The sequence below is a fragment of the Myodes glareolus genome, chromosome 8 (assembly GCF_982192425.1).
Source record: "Myodes glareolus chromosome 8, mMyoGla1.1, whole genome shotgun sequence".
NCBI lineage: Eukaryota > Metazoa > Chordata > Mammalia > Rodentia > Cricetidae > Myodes > Myodes glareolus.
In genome coordinates, this window is record NC_142033.1 from 30181789 (window position 1) to 30198608 (window position 16820).

The following is a 16820-nucleotide window of genomic DNA, read 5'->3' on the forward strand; positions in this document are numbered from 1 at the left end:
GTAGTCAGAGAGCTTCCCCGATCCTCACAGAAACTCTGAGCCTTACACAAAACAAGTATTATTCTCATGGGTCAAAGGTACATATGTACAACTCTGAAGTGTATAAGCAATGAACTCAAGCCTGAGACCCTTGCCTCCTAATTTCTAATTGCTGTTTTTGATTTTGTTTTGTTTTTGTTTTTCAAGACAGAGTGTCTCTGTAGCTTTGGAGCCTGTCCTGGCACTAGCTCTTGTAGACCAGGCTGGCCTTGAATTCCCAGAGATCTAGCTGCCTCTGCCTCCCAAGTGCTAGGATTAAAGACGTACGACACCACTGCCCAGCTCTAAATTCTAGTTTTAAATATGAAACTGGACTTCCCCTGCTGATCTCTCCTACTTCACCACAGAGTGCTGCGGTCTTTCCAGCCACAATTAACTCTTAGTACACTCAGGGGGAGGCTGAGGCAGGAGGATCACTGAAATTCAGGAATTTGAAAACAGTCTGTATAACATAAGACCATCTAGCCCATCTTTAAAGAGTATAGGGAAGGAGGAGAGGGGGAGAGGGAAGGACAGAATAGGGAGAGGAGAAGGAAGGGAACAGGAAAAAAGAAAGAAAGACAGCATATGGCTCAAAGGATAAAGGCCCTTGCTGTGGAAGCCTGACAACCCGAGTCTGATCCTGGAACCACAAAACCTATAATGTATACGCATGGCATGATGTGACACCCACGCACAGTATGATAAGTAATGAGACTGACTATTGTATAAAGGATTTGATTATTGTATAAAGGATTAAGAACCAGGAATGGGGGCCCATAGTTGTAGTCCCAGCACTCAGAAGGTATAAGTAGGAAAATCAGCCTATGCTACATAGTGAGCCAGCCTGGTCTACAAGAGACTTTTCTAGAAAAGAAAAGAAAAAGTGTTAACACAGCATAGTAAATTAAATAAGTATTAAAAAGTGTTGAAACTGAGGAAAACACCAGAACTCATAGGACCATGGACCAAAGAATTAATACTAAGGAAATGGCCACCCTACCAAGGGAAAGCTACACAGTCAGTGCCTTACTAACAAAATTCTCAGGGGCATTCTTCTCAGCCCCAGGAAAAGCAATCTCACCATTCATTTGAAAGCACAAAAGACCCCAAACAGACAGAGCAATCCAGAGCATAAGTACTGCCTGATTTCAAGGTATATTGCAGAGCCAAAGTGACAGAAGCAGCAAAAACTCAGACACACAGATCACTGGAAAAGGACAGAGCACACACAACTACAGCTATCTAATTGGGGGGGAGGGCAGGAATTCTGATTGTTTTTTAAGACAGGGTTTGCTTTGTAAACCTGACTAACCTGGTACTCAATCTGTAAACCAGGCTGGCCTCAAACTGCATGAGATCTGCATGTCTCTGCTTCCCAATTGTCTGACTAATGTCCAGCTAACAACCATCTGTAATCCCCGTACCAGGGACCTGACCCTTCTTCCTGTCTCTGTGGATACTGCATGAATGTGGTGCACAGACATACATGCAGACAAGACACATAAAGTAAGTAAATCTTCAAATGATTCAAGGACCTCAACACAAATTCCTCAAACTCAGAAACTGTTTCGGGGGAATATGAGGAGTACACTTATCACATCAGCACAAGGTGGCTTTCTGAATAGGATTCCGATCACTCAGGAAATATGGCCAATAATTCCCTGCAAAGGGAACTGCCAATCAAACGAAGAAATGAAGCAGCCTACAGAGAGAGGGACAATCTTTGCAGCTACACAGCCCACAGAGGATTAGACTCTAATCTAAAACAACTAAACGTCAAGAAAAGAAGCTAAGCAGAGTTCTTAAAGAAAGAAATATGGTAGCTAATAAACTTTTTTTTCCCAAGAAGGGTTTCTCTGTGTAGCTTTGGGTGTTCTGGAACTCGCTCTGTAGACCAGGCTGGCCTCGAACTCACAGAGATCCCCGTTTCTGCCTCTCGAGTGCTGGGATTACAGGTGTGCACCACCATTGCCCAGCTATGGTATGAAATCTTAATCTTCCCAAACACTTTCCCTTCAAGTGTCTTGAGCACAAAAAAACCTTTAAAACCATAGCAAACTGAACACACCTGCTGGCAGCTCTCTAAAGCGTAGATATTCCATAGAACGCGTAGTCACAAGTGGTTTCTGAGGATAATAGAGAACATGGGCCAAGGTGTCCATCCGAACATGGAAGTTGGTGATATAAACTCCCATAGCCTGCTTACCCATAGCAGACTGGTATGTGTTTCTAGGAGACTAATGATAGAAACAAACAAACAAAAAAAGACAATGAGAATTTAATAACAAAAAATAATAAATCAGAAAAATAATTGGTTAAAATGTTTCTGACTTTTTTTCTCAAAGACAGATAAGAACCACTGATGCCTCAACAGAACAAGAGCAAGCAACTGTGGCCTGAGTGGAAAATGCCCCTACAGTCTCAGGCACTCAACGGATCAACCCGGTTGATGGTGCTGTTTGGATTCAGCTTTGAGAGAAAGCACTGGGAACTGGCTCTGACATCTCAAAGCCACATGCTACGCCCGCATTGTGTTCTACTTCCCACTTTTGGATAAGGATGTGAGCTCTCAGGCTCCTGTTCCTCTGCCTCTGCCCCTCCAACAAGGACTACTTCGCTCTCTGGCAGCAGAACCCAATACAAACTCTTCCTTAAGCTGGCTTTGGTCATGGAATTTGAGCACAGGAACAGAAAAGCAGCTAATACACACATCAACTGCTGACTCTGTGGAAACTCACACCTTCAGCAAGATTTCACACGAATTCCTACACTTATTACTTCCCCAATTCCTTGGAAATCAGTACAGAAGCACGACCAACCTGGTTATGATCAGGAAAAGGAATAATAGATGCACAGACGCCAAGAATCATTGACGGATGAATCTCACAGTGGGTGTATGTGGAGCAGTAAGCTACTTCTTTCTCTTGTAAATCATCTGGAGTCATTGCAAGCATCACGGTTTCTTCTTCCAGGGTATCAATATATTCTACCACCCCACTGGCCACCAGATCCTGCCAGCTAAAAACAATTCACTCAATTTCCTGAAACACTTTAAAACAAAGTCTGCTAATTAAAAACTACTCCTACTTATGTTTGTACTAATACGAGAAAAATTCAAACAGAGATATATACTAGCGACAAAAAAAAAGAAAAAAAAAGACTACACAACACCACACACAGTTAAACTGTACCTATTTACTTTGTTTTAAAAACCTGTACTTGAGCAATGGGGTGGGACGTAAATAATACAGAGAATGAGGTCTGGTGAGTTATATATACACCCATTGCTCCTATGTGTTTGTGAAAAGGACATTATAAAAAAACTACGGCAAAACTGATAAGTATAAATTGAGAGTGTTCACTTTTTTAACTATACATGTTATTTTACAATATATAGACTTATAATACTATTAAAAGTAAAATCTGAAAGAAGGTTTACCTTTTTTATTATATTTCTTATTTATGAAAGAAATGGTGGCTTACTATCTATACTCCCTGTTATGGTAAAAATAAAACGGCATCGTTCCCTGAGTGGCTGCAGCAGGCAGCAGGCAGCAGGCCATGAGGGGCAGCAGATCCCAGGAAGGATCTGCATATGGCGGGTCATAAACCTCAGTCCCACGAGGCACCGCAGCTGTGGCAGGTGAAAGACAGAGACAGATAGGCACACCATGCAGAGAAAGTGGGTATTTATCTAGTGGGTTATGGAGGGGAAGGGGAAAGGGAAGAAGGAAGAAGGAAGAAGAGCAGAGAGAGAGAGAGAGAGAGACAGACAGAGAGAGAGAGACAGAGAAAGAGACAGAGAGAGAGAGACAGAGAAAGAGACAGAGAGAGCGGAGGGGGAAGGGGAGAAGTGGGAAAAAGGGAGAGAGGCAGAAGCTGCCTTAGGGAGAGAAAGAGAGACAGAAAAGACTTGGGCTAGAAGCTGAAGATCAGCTTGCCTAGACATGGGGAGAGAGTGGGCAGGGCTTGTCTCTTAAAGAGATAGGATAGATCACTACACTCCCCATACTCAGGAATTTGAGGCAGAACGATCAAAACTCACTATGTGTTCCAAGTCAGTCTGGCCTATATAGCAAGAATGTTCCCCGAAAAATATATTATTCACACGTACTATGTTCTGCATTACGCAAGCTATTTGTCATTAAATTTTAACGTATCAAAATGTTTTCACACTTCAACTCAAATCCAGTAAGTCCACTGTACAATTAATAACAAAAAATAAGAAAAATGAGCTGATGAAAGCTTCTCCTAGGGCACTAAAGTGTTGTGAACTGGACAGTGACAGTGGCAGCGCGACCCTGTGATTAAACTAAAAAGCACCCAATTGGGGAACTGGAGAGATGGCTCAGTGGTTAAGAGCATTGCTTGCTCTTCCAAAGGTCCTGAGTTCAACTCCCAGCAACCACATGGTGGCTCACAATTATCATTAATGAGGCCTGGTGCCCTCTTCAGGCATACATGTAGACAGAATATTTTATACATATAAATATATAAATATTAAAACAAACAAAAAAACACTCAATTTTCTACTTTTCATCTAAATTTTTTGAATGCACACATTTTTTCTCAGTTCACAAACTTACCTGTAGTTGTTATATTCTCTCTCTTTCAACTGGTCAATGTGTCTCTTCTTCAAAAGCAGCTTTTGTTTTTCCACAATCAGAAGTGGTCTACAGATACGGCCTGCATCTGTATAGATCCGAATCTCCCGTTCTCGAATATCTCTAATCATAGAAACCTACATATAAAAGACAAAACAATAGCATGAACTTTCACTTCTTTGTATGATTACAGCTCAGCAAAAATACAACTAGCTGGGTCCAGTGGGTTCACCTATTAAGAGTTGGAAAGGCTGCTCAGCAGTTAAGATCACTTGCTGCTATTGGAGAGGACTCAATGGTGACTGACAACCATCTGTCATTCCAGGTCTAAAGGATCTTACGCCCCATCTGGCCTCCACAGGCACCAAGCACACATGTGGAGCACATACATACATGAAAGCAAACATTCATACTTGTAAAATAAAAGAGCTGAGTGTAACAGGTCTTTCTTTTACATCACCAGCTCTTTCTTTGGTACCTACCATAAGTCTGATTTTCCCCAAGTTGGGCTGGCAAATCCTCCAGCCTCGGAGTCTTTCCCAGAGCTCCTATCTCTGCCCCGAAGTTCTAGATATCCTTTTCCTGCCTAGTCACTGGCCACTCAGTTCTTACTTAAAAATAATCAGAACGTGTCTTAGGCAGGTGAGGAAGGACACAGGCTCATCCTCACACGAAGATTATCTGTGGAGGCCAAAGGTCAGAGAGTTTGGGACTTGTTTCTAGTTCATTCTAGGTCCTACTTCAAAGAGTTCTGCTCTCTCAAGGCTATGGTCAACAGGTGTGGCTAGCTGCCCAGACCTGTGTTCCTGGAATGGGAAGTAGTTGGTTCCGGCCTAAAACAAAAGTCTAAGGAACCAACTAAATTCCAGTTCCCTTTATGAAAATAACTTGGGATTCCATCCAGTGGTTTTCCTACAGAGTGTTTGTTTGTTCTAGGGTGAGAGTCTAGGTTGTAGCCTGTGACTTTCAACTGGTATGTTAATGCAGTCTTTTGTTTTACTCCTACCTCTTGGGGTCAGGGGTATATTAAGCTGTTGGAAAATTAAACACAGGCGAATTTTCAGTATTCACTGAAAAAATCCCTCCCGATACTAGTCTGTATGTTTCTGCGTTTTATTATTTTCATTCGCATCTTCATATTCTCTATTATTTTCTAAATTCCCACACCTCCACTCTGGAGAAAGGTATTTTGTCGAGGCTGCCCCTCCCACCCCCGACAATTATCCCAACAGCTGAGAACACACACGGCTTCACAGCTCAGCGGTGGAGAGCTTGCCTCAGCATGTGTGAGGCCCTAGGTTTGCTCTTCAACACTATACACATGCAAAAGAAAAAATTTAATAACAAGTAAAATAAATAAAACTACTAAACTTGAGGTGAATCAAGTATCAAACAGAATAGATAATTCTTCATTACCACTGATAATCGATTGTTACATGAGGGCTGGCTTGTTGGGGTATCTGTCCCATCCGGTACCCCAGAGCTGGCAAGTCCCAAAGAAAATCACACACAAGACACCATAAGATTATAAACTGATTGGCCCATTAGGTCGAGCTTCTTATTAGCCCTTGTAATTTATATTAACCCATTATTCTGATCTATGTTAGCCATATGGCTTGGTACCTTTTCCAGTTGTCAGCTCACATGTTGCTTCTTTGGTGGTCTGGGCAGGAATGGCAGAGGGAGCTTCCTGCTTCCCAGAATATTCCTGTTCTCATAGCCCCGCCTCTACTTTCTGTCTGGTTGACCCACCTATACTTCCTGCCTGGCCAATCAGCATTATATTAAAATACATGATTGACAGAATACAGATAATTCTCCTGCAACAATCAATGTTTTAAAAAGTCATAATTATAAAACTCATGAGTGAAAAAAATACAACCCTAATTATTCAGCTGAATAAATCTGGAAGGGTACGCAAGTCAGTATAAAATGACATATATAAAAACTTCTTATTTTAGATTTGTTTACTTGTTTTTTGTTTGTTTTGTTCTAATTGTTATGATTCCAGCCACAAAGTGATGGCTGGCACTTCTGGGTTCCAGGGCCACACACGTGCAGACAAGCACTCAGCAAAATACTTAGCTACCCCAGCATACACGAGCTCAGTCATCTGCATATGATGTGCGTATGCGCTAGGCAGTCTTTAAACGCTGAACGCACCATCTTCAAGCTCTCTTTCTGCACACCGACATCCCCAGGCCTGTTCGCCTGTCTCTAATAAACTTGTAAGTGGGTTTGTTGCATGCGTCCAGTTCTCACCAGCGCCAGGTGATGTCACTTATACTAGAGAATGAGCCTCGGGCCTGGAATATGTAGGCAAATGCTCTATCAATGAGCTACAGTCTCAGCCCATACTTTAGTACTTTACTCACTGCATGTATTTCTAAGGAACTCTTTACACAGAGCAGGCTGGCCTTAAACAGAGATCCTCTGCCTCCAGAATACCGGAGTCAAAGGCAGGCACAGCACACCCAGCTATGACTGCTGTGTTAACCTTCCCTTCCCTTTTACTCCAAAGCCTGACTTCCTCAACTAGCAGGCAAAGGGCTAAAATACACCCAGAGAGTTTAAGTGTTTGAAATATGAGCATTCTGAATTGAAATGTGCTACAAGAATAAATTTTACAGACTCAAAAGATACTAATATATTTTAAAATACAAAACATTACACTAGCAATTTTATATTGTCAATGTTAGAAGGGCAACATTTTGGATATATCAGTCAAATAAAACATGGTGTTAAAACAATTTCATTTATTTCAGCTTTACTTTTTTAATGTAATTACTAAAAAATTTTAATTGTGTATGTGACTCACAAGGTATTTCTACTGGATGGTGCTAGTCTATAATCCTGAGAAAATATAAAATATTTTGAGAAAATATGCAATATAAGATGTATGAATTATTAATAGCACTATAGAAGTTGAAGTGCTTAAATGTAAAGAAGTCAATAAACAAATTATTTTCAGTAAGTTACCTAACTCTAACATAAAATCTTAGAAGTCAAAGCAGATGGTGGTGGCACCCACCTTTAATCCCAGCACTCAGAGGCAGGCAGATCTACAGGGCTAGTTCTAGGAGAGTCAGGGCTACACAGAGGAACCCTACCTAACAAAAACAAAAATCAGTGACTAGAATAAGTTAACTGCCCAAAAGTTAATTGAAAACTGGGTCATATTCCCCATAAAATTACTATTAAAAAAGTGAAAGCAAGGCCAATGTGGGGTAAAAGTGCTTACTCAAAGTCTAATGGCCTGGGTTCAGTGCCTAGAACTCACTTGACAGAACAAGAAAACGGACGTCACAGTCGTTCTCAGACTTCCATATGCACTCCAAGGTGCTACATCCACGGCTGTCACGCCAGTGTAGCAGAAATGCTGACTGGACGGGCAGGTGTTGCCGGAGGATTGGGATCTGTGCTTCTCAGAGCTGTGTTCCAGGCAGTCCCTTGGCAATCAGTTGTGGTATAATGCCACCTGAATCGCCATTTGTACTGACTCGACTTCGCTGTCCTTGGAGCCATATGTGTGTCCTTTTCCTTGTCTTTATGGTCTTTGTGATATTGCTAACAGATCAGACTATTCCAGGCAGTTGTGGATACAAACAAGACTGTTGAGAACATTTTGAGCTCTGCCCCACCATTCATTAAAGCCTTAAAAGAAGTAGCCAGTTCTGGGAATTGGCAGGGTCATCATTAGGATAATTTCTTGATGATGTGGAACAAAAGGAGTTAATTTTACTAGGAAAAACCTTAGAAACCTTCTACAGGAAAACAGTATTAGGCATTTACCTGGGAAAATACGTGCGATTTAACAGGAGGCCTATGCAGCAGCCTTCCTTATGGCCAGTAAATCTAGGCTAATTACAACATCTGCCCCTGAGAGTCGGGAAGGGAAGGGAAGGGAGTTGAGATTAATGGTATGAGATGAGTTTCAGACAAGTTTGAGATCATGTCTTTAAAATTTCCTAGCAGAAAGTTTTCCCAGGAAGATAGTAGCCTTCTTCTTTCCCACCTAGACACACAAGGTCACTTAACTAAACCCAGCCATCCACCTGGTGTAAGCTGATAAAGATGGCCTAACTTAAGAACAGTGGCCTCTCTAAAAACAAGAAAAAAGGCTGACTTTACAGAATGTGAGGGAGCAAAAGTCCTTGTACTCATGTCAAAGCATCTTTAAAGATTCTCTTTGTAAAACTGTTTTATGCTGTTCTTTTCTATTTTATGATCTGATGATGTATGCCTTTGCCAAGTTCTTTGTAAAAATATAAAAGTCTCGCACTGAAAAAGTAAAATTGCAGCAGCATGTCTCAAATACATTGAGAGTGGTCTGTCTGTCATTTTCCTCGCCGTATCCTGATTACTCCTGAGCCTTCATCCTGTTCCCCCACGGTCTGAGTGGCTCCCCTGAGCCGGTCCGTGGCACCAAGGTGTATATCCACATGTGTACATGCACATACACAAGACAGATAAATGACAGAGAGACAGAAAGACAGACGAGCTTTTCTTTAAAATAAAGATAATAATAATAAGCCTTTAAAATAAAGATAATAAAAGGCAGGAATGTCTTAACATCAGCCTAAAGTATCAGCCTATAAATAATGACAAGCACGAAGTCCAGTTCAGGGGAGTTGCCAAGAAGAGTTTTCACTGATCCTGTGTCATTGCTACAGATCTATACAGCAAACCCTTTTAGCTAGTTACAAACTCACTTCAAACTGGAGATATAGCTCAGTGGAAGAGCACTTGCTATATTAAGCAAAGCCATGGGTTCAATTGTCAATCAACACTGTAAAAAGAGAAAAAGGAAATTCTTACTTCAGATACAATGATGTCCATCTGACGCCGTAACTTCCTTAGAGTGTTCATGAGTTGTTCAGGATCTTTATGGATTCCAACCCAGCAGCCATTAACAAAAATCTTAGTTGCACTAAATAACAAAGCAAAAGCACTCTATATTTAGCAGTTCTGTACTAAGTACAGCTTAACAATTAGCAGCAGTTTAAAGAGAAAACTCATCTATACACACTCGGCAATAGCTGCAGGAGAAATTTCTTCTAAATTTTCCATGCTCCATTCTTCTAAGAATTCCAAAATTGGAGAAGGTTGAGATCCAACTGAAATGTAAGCCATCAGGGCTAAATTCTTCACCAGTCCTACAGCATGGCCCTAAGGAATAAGCCACATGACTATCAACATCAGTCTTAGATGCTATACAAACTGTTTTCTACAAACATTTTACTTTCAATTTGGCTTCAAGGTATACACTTAACTTTCTAAGAAAAAGACTACAAAAAAATCTTGATTTTTAAACCATGATGCATAATTAAATAAAAAATTTCTTGAGGTGATTATGACATTCAATTAATTTTTAAAAATGTTTCTTACCATGCATCAATTACACATTTCATTATGACATTTTCATACATAGAAAAGATCTACATTTTTAAAAGAACTTTATTTTTAATTCAGGGTTGGGGATGTGCACTTGAGTTTAAGGCCCACATGGCCAGAAGAGAATGTAGGATCACCTGGAGATTAAATAGTAGGCAGTTGTGAGCTGCCCGACATGGGTGCTGGGAACCAAATTCGAAACCTCTGCAAGAGCAGTGCGAGCTCTTACTCTCTCCAGCCACTACACGTGTATTCTCATCACATTCAATCCTGTTCCTCCTCTCTCGCCTTCCTCTCACTACTAATCCCCTCTTCTTTCCACGAGAAAATTACTTGCCTTTTTGTTCTGGGTGAGCCAATGAGTTCCATTGGGGCGGCTTACAGACCTGTGTGCCCATGTGCACTTTACCTGTGGCTACACCACTAAAGAAAATGTCACCCTGCCTCCATCAGCTACTGTCTTTCTTAGCAGTAGAAACTTTTAAACTGAGCATTAACCATAATGAATTACCTCTGGGGTCTCAGCAGGACACACCATTCCCCACAACGTATTATGCAACTGTCTTGGCTTCGCTAGCTTGCCATCTCTACCAATCGGAGAATTTAACCGACGCAGATGAGAAAGAGTAGACGCAAAAGTCAGGCGGTTCAATACCTAGAAAACAAAGGACCAAATCTTTAAAATCTGAGTAAACCCATAATCACATCGTCACAGTGAGGCAAAATTCTTTTTTTGTTTTTTTGAGACAGGGTTTCTCTGTGGATCTTTGAATTAGCTCTTGTAGACCAGGCTAACCTAGAACTCACAGAGATCCACCTACCTCTGCTTCCCAAGTGTTGGGGTTAAAGGCGTGTGCCACCACCACCCAGCAAGTTCTACTTTTATAATCCATTGAGTATCTTTGTCTTTAATCTTTTCTTGGATGATCTTGTTTACATCTATAAGTTAAATACTCTTAATTTTAGAAGTGATAGCATACATGTGACACACAATTCTAGGCACCCACATCACAGGGCTCAAGGCTACCTATGACCCTAGCACCAGAGAACCTGGCCCTATCTTCTGACCTCCACAGGTAGGTACACACAAATAAAAATAAAATTTTAAATTTTTTTAAAAGCTACTTTCTCAATATTTCTCAGAATTTATCCTATCAATACAAAACTGCTGTAATCCAGGCCCCAATTATTTCTTACCTAGTCTACTGAACACTCTTCCTGCTACCTGTCAACATAAAGCCAACCTTGCAAATATACCCAGAAGACAAAATGATGTCACCCCTACACACCCCCACCCCAGTGGTTCTCCGTTTACTTCTTGAACAGGTTTTTCTAACCTTTCACTTGATTTTAAAGTTCTGAGCTGCTACAGCTTCCAAGACACACCACACTCTTTGGTGTCTCCTCCTTTTACTCAGGATGTTAAGATGCTTTTCTACAGCTTCTCTGTGAGCTGTTACTTCTGACATCCTCATTTCTCAATGTGCTTCAGCTCTGAGCTCAGGTGTTACCGTCCCCAAACAGCCTTTCCGAAACCTCTCAGGCTCAATAAATGTCTTTTGTCAGCATCCCCAGAGTAGATGTATGTAACTTGCTGCAATTCTTTTAGAGCCTTCTTTTAATTATATCCACTGGCAACTGCAGACAATAAACTGCTTTTTGAATCCTTAAGGGGCTGGAACCTGGCATATCACAGGGCCAACAGCAGTTCACTAAGCTGGATTCAACATGTAGCATTCACTATACTCTAACTCATACTCTCTAAAGAGCGGCAAATGCATGAATCTGTTTCCTCAGTAGATGCTGACGGCCTCCTAGAGGGCTAGGGTAGTATCTAATTCATGTGGTGAACCCAGAATTACAAGTACACTAAATAAATCCTTACTGAATGGAAAGCGACTACAAACTATAATTAGCCATCAGCAGCTAAAGTATTCCTCTTAAAGTAGGAATCAGGATCTGAAATTTGGAATCTGAATGCCAAATCACTCAGGTAACACTGACACAAGATAGTTTTAAAAAATATGAAAATATGATTCCAGCACTAGGGAGGCAGAGGCAGGTGGATCTCTGTGAGTTCAAGGCCAGCCTAGTCTACAAGAGCTAGTTCCAGGACAGGCTCCAAAGCTACAGAGAAACCCTGTCTCAAAAAAACAAAACAAGACAAAACAAAACAGAATTATGAAAATATGTAAACTAGGCCTGGTGGTGCACACCTATTGTAACCCAGCATTTGGGAGTAGACAAGAACAATGTCTAAATTCAAGGCCAGCCCAGTCTAGTAGGGAGACCTTATCTCCAAAAACTAATTCTATAAAAGCTAAATGCCCAATGAGTATCTCCAGTGGGTAAAAGGTGAGCAGCTTCCATGTGGTTAGAGACAAGACTCCCACACATCATCATCTGACCACCACACATCGTGGTGTGCGCGTCCCTGTAACTATTTAAAATATAATTTTAAAAGAATTTTAAAGTTTTCCCTGAGGGATATAGCTCATTTGGTAGCGTATTTAGTTAGCATGCCATCTACCTCTGGATTCAATCTCCAGTACCTTATAAAGAGGACACAATGCTACATTCTGGTAGTCAGAGCACTTGAAAGATAAAGGCAAAAGGATCAGAAATTCAAGGTCACCTTTAACTATATAAGTTTGAAGACAGCCTGAAATATATGACCCCTATCTCAATTAATAAAAAAAAATTCACCCTCTTAAATCAGTAGCTTTCCCCCAGTACTGTACCTGCAAACAGGTACTATATTCATTATACATGTAACTGATTATAGAAATGAGGGTTGGGATATGTGAAGCTCAGTGGTGGAACTCTTGCATAGCATGTACAAGATCCTAGGTTCAAACTCCACTTTCTCCAAAAATATGCGTGTATATATAAATTTGGGTCTGGAAAGATGGCTCAACACTTAAGAGCATGCACCCATCTTGCAGAGGACCTGGGTTCCATTCCTAGCACTTACATGGTGGCTCACACCACCTTTTCTTCAATGCCCTCTCCTGGATTCAGTAAGCCGCCACATGCACGTGATACTCAGGAACTCACACACACATACACATGTAAATAAATAAAAGCCAGACAGTGGTGGCACACACCTTTAATCCCAGCATTGGGGAGGCAAAAGGAGATGAATCTCTGAGTTTAAGGCTAGCCTGGTATGTAGAGAAAGTCCCAGGACAGTCGTGACTAGAGAAACTTTGTCTTGGAGGGAAAAGAAAAGAAAAAACATATTTTTTAAGGAACACAGAAATAGTGGAATATAGAGTCTCGCTCTGTAGCACAAGCTAGCCTCAAACTTGAAGCTATATTATTGCTTCCAGCTTCCAGAGTATAAATGTGAGCGGCCACAGCAACTGTAAGAAATATATTTTCAAATAAATAAAGGGCAAGCCTAGAAATTATCTGGGTTAGTTTCTAAAAAGCTTTAGAGACAAAAATTTTGCTGGCACAAGCTGCACCCTACGATTCTGGAGGGTACGGGGAGAGGAACGCTATCTTGAGGCTGCCTGGGCAGTCTATCAAGACCGCTATGTTTCCTACCCTATCAAAACGCTACTGGTTTCAGACTTTCCCAAATCACAAACTGATGTGGGATGTCCTTTTGTATATATGTTGCTTTTATTGGTTGACGAATAAAGCTGTTTCAGTCAACGGCTCAGCAGAGTAAAGCCAAGTAAGAAATCTGAACAAAGATATATAGAGAAAGTAGGTGGAGTCAAAGAGACACCATGTAGCTGCCAAAGGAAAAAGTTGCTGGAACTTTACCGGTATACCACAGCCTTGTGGTAAAATATAAAATAATAAAAATGGGTTAATTTAAGATGTAAAAGTTAGTTAATAAGAAGCCTGAGCAAATAGACCAAACAGTGTTGTGAATAATACAATTCCTGTGTGATTACTCAGGTCTGGGCAGCCAGGAAATGAACGTTCAGTCTCCATTTATAACAAACAACTATTCTGGTTTACTATCTTGAGTTTCTAAATTGCAAGCTAAACAATTAACTCTCTAATGATGATGGGTAATTTAAGAGAAAATTTATCTCATTATTCAAAAACCCCTAATGAATTTTACCAAGGGGAAAAAAAATCATTTATGTTCAATGAAATGAAAACCTGCCATCCCTGTAAGTCTTTCCCATGAAAAACACAGGTACAGCGGTCACCTCACCTGGGACACTCCAGCTCTGGCTTGATGAGCTTTCTTCTGGTCCCCCCAGTTCCCAGTGGCTAAAGAGTATTTCAGTCCATCAGATATGATCCGTGTTTTAATTGCCAACTCCAAGTTAAAGTCCTTTCCACGATCAATAAACTTCTGTGCATATATTCGTACTTCTTTCAGCAAATTCTTAAACATTCTATAAAATAAGATGGTGTTATTGTAAACATAGAAAAGTCCACAAAACATGTATTTTCAACAGAGACAAAGGTCACAGGGTAAGTTGTTACACTCATTTTAGGTTTATATAGCCTGTATACGCATGTAGTAGAGAGACCAACTAAGATGAAGTGCTTAAAGAAAAAGTCTTTAGTGAGGCAATGATCAAAAAAGGCTAAAATATTCTGATCTAGGCATCTGAGGAAATGAGTCAGTTAATAAAAGTATCTGTGAAATCAAGGACACGAGTTTAAACCCACAGCACCCATGTACATATAAGCAGACCATGGGAGTCACTCTGGGACACTAAGGAAGACCCACCTATAACTGAAGTAATGAATTCTCTCTACTCAAGAAACATCATTCTGTAATTCCTTACCCTCTAAATAAGAATGCAAGTAGAGGTCCAGCAAGATCCAATCTTTTGTTTCCATAGTGATCTCTGTCATCTAGTTCTCTTCTACCCAAAGCTGCTAGAAGTAACCTATGAACCATATACCTAAAAAAGAAAATGAAAACACTTGGATTTTGGATTTTCTTGACATATCTCAAAATACAAGTTATAACATCCTTAGCTTTAAGGAAAACACTTTATCTCAATCGTAACTTGGAAAAGATCTTCAAACACTAAAAAATTTAACTTACCCCAAGAAATAGGCTTTTTTGGTCTCACAGAAATCACTAACACCAACATGAGGCAGCATTTCTTTCTGTAAGACTTCTTTTGCATATTTAATTCTTTTCTCCTTAGTAACACCAGGCTTTGCCCCTCTTGAACCAATGAAGTTTAAGGCCACATTCTGTTCTTGGATGACAAATGCTTCATCGAGAGATGGTTTAACCTACCAAATAGTTTACAGTAAATTTTTCCCAGATTTATAGTTTTACCTTGTGTGACTTTATTAACATGTGAAATAACTCTAAAACCTACTGTTAGGAAATCAAGGAATCACAACATTTCAGACCTGGAAGGTTCCTCCGAGATACAGATGTATCTGTCAAAATCCACCCAGTGTAAGCGATTCACTTTCTCAAAAAAAAAAGAAGTAATTCCACTAATTTAAAAGTAGTATGTTTGCTTTTTTATATTTTAATGATCAATTATTTAAAACCAAAACCAAAAATTAGATATTTCAAATATATTTAGAGAAGCTTCCTGGTTCAATTAAAATTTGCAGAACTACAAAGCACTTTTCAGTGCTTGTAGAAAGAAATATTAAACTTCCTAATGAAGTCACTCACTGTATCGAAAAGGAGACTATTTTAACACTGCACTAGTGAACAGACTATATTCCACTCCTGTCACTACCTATAGCCTCTGAGCAATCAAGCAAATAGTTTCTCCATCTAGGAAAGGGTTAAATAAAATAATTCTTGATAGGGTGTAACTCACGGTCTGAGGGCTTGCCTAGCATGTGAGGACCTAGGGTTAATCTCCAACTCCCCCACACCTGCTCTAGCCCCTGGGGGAAAAAAACAACTTTTTCCTGGAGCTGGAGAGATGGCTCAGCAGTTAAGAGCACTGGCTGCTTTTCCAGAGGACCTGGGTTCAAGTCCCAGCACCCACAGGGCAGCTCACACCTGTCTGTAACTCCAGTTCCAGAGCTTCTGACACCCTCCCACAGACAAAATAGCAGACAGAACACCAGTGCATATAAAATAAAAATAAATGATTAAATTTTACTCCTGAGTTCTATTCCAATTTTACAGTTCTCAATTGCCAACTGTACACAATAGTGAGCATAAGAAAGCTGGGGTAGCACTAAGCCGCTTGGCATTCGTAATTACCCCTCAGTCTGCATCTTATCATACATACAGAAATGTTTTCTCTCACTCATACACAGTTAGTTCTAAACACACAAATTCTAAGTGTGGCACCAAAGATCAGAAAAAAGCTACATAAACTGACTGGTCCAGGCCAGACAAGGTGGACAAGTCTGCAGACCCAGCCCTGAAGAGCAGAGTCAAGAAGACTGGCAGGCTGGTACATATAGTGAGAGATCTAGGCCAACCTGGGCTAAAAACTGAGACCCTGCATCAAAAAACAATAAACAAAAAACAATAAATATCCCACAAGTAAGTATTTTTTTTAAATATTTATTTATTATGTATACAATATTTTGTCTGTGTGTATGCCTGCAGGCCAGAAGAGGGCACCAGACCCCATTACAGATGGTTGTGAGCCACCATGTGGTTGCTGGGAACTGAACTCAGGACCTTTGGAAGAGCAGGCAATGCTCTTAACCTCTGAGCCATCTCTCCAGCCCAAGTAAGTATTTTTTAAAAGAAACCTGGTGCCACTGCTATTACAAAATTATTTGGTTAAGGTTAATGGTATTGGGTTTTAAATGGTATAACAATTAAAATGTACTTTCAGAAGATTAAAACTTATACATTCTCAGTGATTCTAAGAT

The 16820-nt window shown here is 40.4% G+C and overlaps 1 protein-coding gene across 1 annotated transcript in view; it reads right to left on the minus strand.

The window, feature by feature from the left end:
• Window positions 1-16820, minus strand: part of Polr2b (RNA polymerase II subunit B) — a 43293-nt gene that overhangs the window by 13570 nt on the left and 12903 nt on the right. Inside the window, exons 8-16 of the mRNA XM_048446332.3 lie at window positions 15052-15248; window positions 14786-14905; window positions 14200-14386; window positions 10531-10674; window positions 9655-9794; window positions 9444-9555; window positions 4608-4762; window positions 2841-3039; window positions 2090-2258 (exon numbers count right to left, since the gene is read on the minus strand). Of these exons, the coding sequence (XP_048302289.3) occupies window positions 2090-2258; window positions 2841-3039; window positions 4608-4762; window positions 9444-9555; window positions 9655-9794; window positions 10531-10674; window positions 14200-14386; window positions 14786-14905; window positions 15052-15248 (1423 nt within the window). The remainder of the gene's footprint in view (window positions 1-2089; window positions 2259-2840; window positions 3040-4607; window positions 4763-9443; window positions 9556-9654; window positions 9795-10530; window positions 10675-14199; window positions 14387-14785; window positions 14906-15051; window positions 15249-16820) is intronic.